The sequence below is a fragment of the Emiliania huxleyi genome, assembly GCF_000372725.1.
Source record: "Emiliania huxleyi CCMP1516 unplaced genomic scaffold EMIHUscaffold_35, whole genome shotgun sequence".
NCBI classification, from domain to species: domain Eukaryota; phylum Haptophyta; order Isochrysidales; family Noelaerhabdaceae; genus Emiliania; species Emiliania huxleyi.
In genome coordinates, this window is record NW_005199363.1 from 772,170 (window position 1) to 777,762 (window position 5,593).

General features: G+C 64.3%; 2 protein-coding genes across 2 annotated transcripts in view; one reads left to right on the top strand and one right to left on the bottom strand.

The window, feature by feature from the left end:
* Window positions 1-1,141: 1,141 nt before the first annotated feature.
* Window positions 1,142-1,462, top strand: EMIHUDRAFT_101917 (hypothetical protein; the record flags this gene model as incomplete). Its single annotated transcript, XM_005772976.1, has 1 exon — window positions 1,142-1,462. One exon carries the CDS (start codon window positions 1,142-1,144, stop codon window positions 1,460-1,462), a length of 321 nt encoding a protein of 106 aa, XP_005773033.1.
* A 2,944-nt stretch (window positions 1,463-4,406) lies between these two features.
* The window catches only part of EMIHUDRAFT_208556 (hypothetical protein), a gene marked incomplete at both ends in the record, with an annotated part of 2,832 nt that continues 1,645 nt past the window's right edge, over window positions 4,407-5,593 (bottom strand). The window contains 4 exons of the mRNA XM_005772977.1: window positions 4,407-4,461; window positions 4,553-4,602; window positions 4,676-4,747; window positions 4,862-4,942. Coding sequence (XP_005773034.1) covers window positions 4,407-4,461; window positions 4,553-4,602; window positions 4,676-4,747; window positions 4,862-4,942 — 258 coding nt within the window. The remainder of the gene's footprint in view (window positions 4,462-4,552; window positions 4,603-4,675; window positions 4,748-4,861; window positions 4,943-5,593) is intronic.

Genomic DNA, 5,593 nt, shown 5'->3' on the forward strand with positions numbered 1-5,593 from the left:
CGGCAGGGGAAACTCCCGGAAAGACCCGGCCCAAAACCGGGCCCGCCCAAACATTTGAAATGGGAGAGGCAGCCCCGGCCTTTAAAGGGCAACCCTTGGTCCCAGGAAGGGGAATGGGGGGGGGGCTTTTTGGGGGCGCCAGGCTTTGGGGCCCCCGCTTGCCTTTGGGGCCACCGCTTGCCTTTGGGGCCACCGCTTGCCTTTGGGGCCACCGCCTGCCTTTGCCGCCACCGTTTTCCGCCCCCCCCGGCCCTTTGGTAAACGGGGAGTCCCGAGGGAGTAACTTTCCCCTTGCCCCCCCCCCCTTGGGTGGGGGGGAAAGTGGACCCGACTTTGCTTTCCTTTTCTTTCCCGGGGCCTTCCTTCCCCAGGAGGTTGGGGGGGGATTTTTTGGAGGAAAGGCTTGAGGAAACGAGGGGGGGGAAATTATTTTTTTAAAAGGGGGGGGGGGGGCATTTTTTTCCCAGGGGATTCTCAAGGAGAGGAGACCCCGGCCCCTTGAAAAGGGGCCTGCCCCCCCCCTGCCTGGGGGTTTTTCCCTGTCCCGGGGTCCTTGAAATTGCCCCCCCCCCCCCCCTTCCTCAAGGTGCTCCGGCCCGACGGCGGCCGGTTCTTCGCCACCACTTTCCTGCGCGGCGCGTACCCCGGCACGACGAGCGCAACCCCCGGCCAGAGTGGAGGCGGCGGCGGCAGCTTCCGCTTCTTCGAGTCGGAATGAGCCCTAGAAGCAGAAGATTCGCTCTTGTCTCCCAACCAGCGCTCGAGAGGACACGTACTCAGCCGCAATCGACCGTGCTCGCTGTGTCTTGTGTCGCTCGTCCTCTCACGCTGCTCTGAAGACTCTGCAAAGCACCGCACTCCCCGCCCCGAGGCTGGCGCATTCCCCGCGTAGGAATGGAGTTGCGGCAGCGCAACAATTCATGGAGCAAGTCATTGATGAATTCATTAGTTACTATAGGAGGAGGAGTTGCGGCAGCTGCTGATCGCCGCCGGGTTCCCGCCAGACGGCGTCAGCGTGCGGCGCGAGGGGCGCGGCTGCGCGATCGTCAAGGCCGTCCTCGGAGGCGCCGCTGCCGGCGGCGGCAGCACCGCCGCCGCAGCAGCGCCCCGTGCCGCAGTTGCGGGCGTGGCGGCGGCAGGGATGGTGGCGGCCGCCGCCGCACCGCCATCGACCGCCGCCGCCGCCAGGCCGCCCTCCGCCTCTGCTGCCGCCTCCCCGGCCCCGCTTTCCGCGAGCGGCGGCGCAGCTGCTGCCGAGGCGGCTGGTGGGGACGGGCGGAGTGGCGTGGTCGGCGGCGCGGGCGGCGCGGGCGGCGCGCGCGACCGCCGCCGCGACGGCGCAGGTGCGGGCGAGGCGTCGGGCAAGGCGGCGCTGGAGGCGACGATTGCGCAGGAGGAGGAGGAGATGATAGAGGAGCTTCTCGACGACCAGGGCATCCAAGACTACATGTGGTCTGACTGAGGCCGGTGTGGGACCGCCATGGGCATGGAGATGTAGGTCCAGAACCCGGCGTCGCGGACACAACACAACGACTAGAGTCGAACATAGTTACCAGTGGTCCGACTGAGGGGAGTGAGGGGCGGAGGCGGCGGGCGGGGCGTGCTCCCTCTCGGGTCGAGCCTTCCTTGGTTGTGAGGGAGGTGCCCGCGCGCACTTTTTTGAACACCTTTTGGGCATGAACCATGTGGATACGACTTACGACGCGTGGACGGTGGAGATGCGGCCGGGGCCGCGGCGGCGTAGCCGGGGCACTTCTGCGTTCTGGGGTAGAGCGTGGAGTGCATATGTGTGTGTGTGGATTACATTTCTCTTCCTGTTCCGGTCTTGTGAGAGCCAGTTCTTTAATACTTATTCGAACACCCCTCCCTGACCCTGGGCGCCTCGTCTTTTCGTGCCAAACGAGCGGATCTCGGCGGGGCATCAGCGCCTCTCGGCCTGGGGCATCATGAGCTCGCGGGGCTGCCCGACGGGGCGGGCCTCGTGCCGATGGACCCAGCCGAGGTGCCCAACCAGTCGGAGCCGCGCCGACGCGCCGCGCGCGACCACCAGCCAGCTTTTCGGCGGGGTCGAGGGCGGTGCGTCGAAAGAGTAGACACTCTCCGGTCCATCCGGAATTTTATCGGTTTAGTTAGCACTGCTGCTGCAGACAGGGCCCGCGCGACCCCATGCCCTTCCCATATCTCGTGAGCTGACCGCGTCCTTCAACCGAGCCTCGTCAGAAGCGGGGTTGGCCATTGCCCCACGAGGGACCACCTCGGCCAGCGTGCGGGCGAGCACAGCCGGGTAGTGCAGCTTTGCAAGTTGGCACAGCACCGCAAAACTCAGCCTTCCGCTCATCATCCGCGTGGTCCTGGGTTGGGATGTCATCCGGAGCCTGGAGCTGGCTGTCGGAAGCAGCTCCGGCAAGAAGCGTGTGGAGCGACGCAGGGTTCGGCGGGTCGGCGTTCAAACGGCAACTGTCGTAGGTCATGAGGGCCTTCACAGTGCCCGCTTTGACCAGCGCAAAGATAGTCGGGCGGGAACCTCTCATATGATGTATCTTATTCCGGGGCCGGTGTGCGGGGAGCGAACCTTAACGACCGCCCAGAAGCTTTCTGAGCGAGCCAATCGGGCCAGGATCATCAGCATATGTCCCCTGCACAACATCGTGGGCGTTTGAGCGGTATTTGAGGAGCACCGCGACTCTGAAGTTCGGCCGGGTGGTCTGCAGACCCCCCCCCCCCCCCCCGGAGCAGCAGAGGACTCAGAGGCTCCGTGGGGTCGAAAAGTCGACGCTGGGAGTCGCACTCGTCAAGCCATCGCAGCACCACGCGGTCCGCACGTACCGTCCACATCCCCTCCACCGCTGAGAAGGCGCAGATCGACCGCCGGGCCGCGTAGTCGTCGTTAAGGAGCGGTTTTTGGAGCCGTACGAAGGGGTCCAAAAGGCGAACATGCGGTTTTTCGACGACCACGCGCGATGTGGTATCTGCTTTTTGCTAAAAACGGGCGCCTAGTGCAGCATCACTAGTAAAACACGCAACCACACTGAGAGCTCCACACTAGCCGGTATAGGCGAGCCCCGGCGGCCTCACCGTCGCCGCTCGCGGCGGAGCCGACGGCGGAGCCAATCTAATTCATTGTCAAAACGCTCAAATTCAAAAACAGCGGCCGCGGGGTGTTTCTTCGCCGAGGGGCCTCGGCCTCAGCCTCAGGCAGCCCCAGGCGTGAGCTCTCCCCGGCCCTCTCTGACGATCGCGAGCCCACACCTGCAGCCGCGTCAATTCGACGCTCACGCCTGCACAAGGCACCCGCGTCCATGACCTCAGCCTTGTCCCTCCGGCACCCCCTCACCCCGACGACCTCCTCGAGGTCACGCTCACTCCCTCGTTTGCCGGTTCCTGCAGGCATGTTGCGCTGGTTGCTCGCTGTCAGTGCTGTCGCTGTCGGCCGTGGGTTCGCAGTCGACCACGCAGTCGACCAAACAACCTCGCAGCCAAGCAACTGCCAGGACGTGGACGATTCTGCCGTCGCGCAGCACGCTGTGAGTCTCGGGCTTGTCGGCATCGCGAGCTGCCACGACGTCGCCGAGAATGGGCTCTGTAATCACGCAGACGCCATGACCGGATGCTGCGCGACGTGCTGGCACAGGCGGCGCAAGTTGCAGTGGGGCGGCCCGGACCGGTGCCAAGGCTCGGGCGCGCCGGTCCATTCGGCGACCTGTAGTGTCAATATCTTCGGCGGCTGCGATTTTGGAGACTTTGACAAAGACATTGAAGGGTGCAGGGAAGGGCAATCCTCTGGCAAGGACGAGCCCGACTACGGGCCGTGCTGCACCAACTACGCATGCACACAAACGCGCCGCGACACATACACAACTCAGTGCTACGGCGGTCGAGGCTGCATGCCCACAACAATCTACACCAGCTCCAGCCGACCTGGCGCGCACTGGTGGCGACTTTAATTAACACACACGGGTACACCACGGCGCACGGGAGCCGCCTAAGCGACTCGCCCGCCCCCGCCACCCCACAGGCAAGCTCATTCACAATATATGCTCTGCGATTGCCGTATGAAGAACGACCGAGATCCGCTGCTTCTGCAGCCCCAGCCAATTCTTGGTGGTCCAAGTCACCTCGTCGAGGTGTACTGGGCCCGCGTCAGAGCTTGTTCTGTAGCACGTCCGCCGCCTTCCGGAGGATCTCGCGGACCCCCTTCCCCGCCCGAACCCGCGCCGAACGCGATATTTTTTGGCGAAAACAGCAGCACCAGCAGCTGCACTTCAACGGTGCGTCCTTGTCTTCCCTGGCGCGTCAGATGATCCGAGGCTGGGATGTCGCTTGTCGCGGGGGGGGCTCCCCCTCGGCCTCGCGCCTCGGGGCCCTCGGGCCTCTCGATTCGCAGCCCAAGCTGCAGAAACGAGCTTTTAGTGGCTATAAGCATAGGCACTGAGATTATGGTGCGCGCGGAGCGCGCTGGTGCTACTCGGACATACGCGCGGAGCGCGCTAGCTAGACACACGCGCGGAGCGCGCCGGCTAGATACCGCGGAGCAAGAGCAAATCAACACAACCGTTCGAATGCTGACGCCGCAAGTCGTTGCCGCCGGTTGCCAAAGTGCGCCTGGATTGCTCAGCAGCACAAGCATCCACGGAGCCAGCGAGCGCCGAGCGACATTGCCTCGACTGAGCCGGACCGGGATGTCGGCGGGCAAACTTGTAAAATGGTTCCGATAGCCGAGGTAGCTCCGGCGACGTGAGAGCACGGCCTGACGATCAAGCACGAGAGCGACGAACGGAGGCGCAGATAACTGGCGGTGAACTCACTGCTGATACCTGCTGGAGCTGCGGAAGATGCAGTAGTACTGCCGCAGACAGAGCACCGCGCGCGGAGCGCGCCGCTGGAAAGCACGCGCGGAGCGCGCCGCTGGGTAGGCGCGGAGCGCTGCCACTTGAGACTGGGCCTGTGGGTGGGCCGAGTGGTTCCTAGCGTGTGAGTCAAACTCTTAATAGAGATCGCATCTAGCCCTCCACAACCCTCAAAATTTTCTTCGGGGCGCGCTCCGCGCGCGGCGCTCCGCGCCTCACTCCTTGAGCGTCATAGGCGCTGGCCCGCACATGTTCTGCAGCTTGGCACACAGCGGTGCCGCCCCACGGCCACGCCGCATGACGCGGCGCGTACGTATAAGGTAAGGTAAGGTAAGGTAAACTTCTCCACACACACGAGGTGGTGGGGCAAGGGGGGGCAACCCTCGCGTCTCCACGTCTAACTCACGACAGGAGCCCCTGCACGGCATTCAAAGTGCAAGGCCCGGTGCGCGTGGGAGTACCGTAGGTCCAGAACCCGGCGTCGCGGACATAACACAACGACTAGAGTCGAACATAGTTACCATGGTGTGTACCACAGGACCAATAAAGAGAACACGTGTGCACTCTCGCCGCCGCCCACACCATGCTGACTCCACATTCCACACGCCGGAGCAGCAAACGACGGCCCCGTGCCTACACGGGCGGCCGACGAGACTGCCCCCTCCCCTCCCTCCCACACGCCCTCCCCATTCCTCTCTCCTGCCACCGCCATCCATACACAAACCACAACGTACCGGCGATGACAG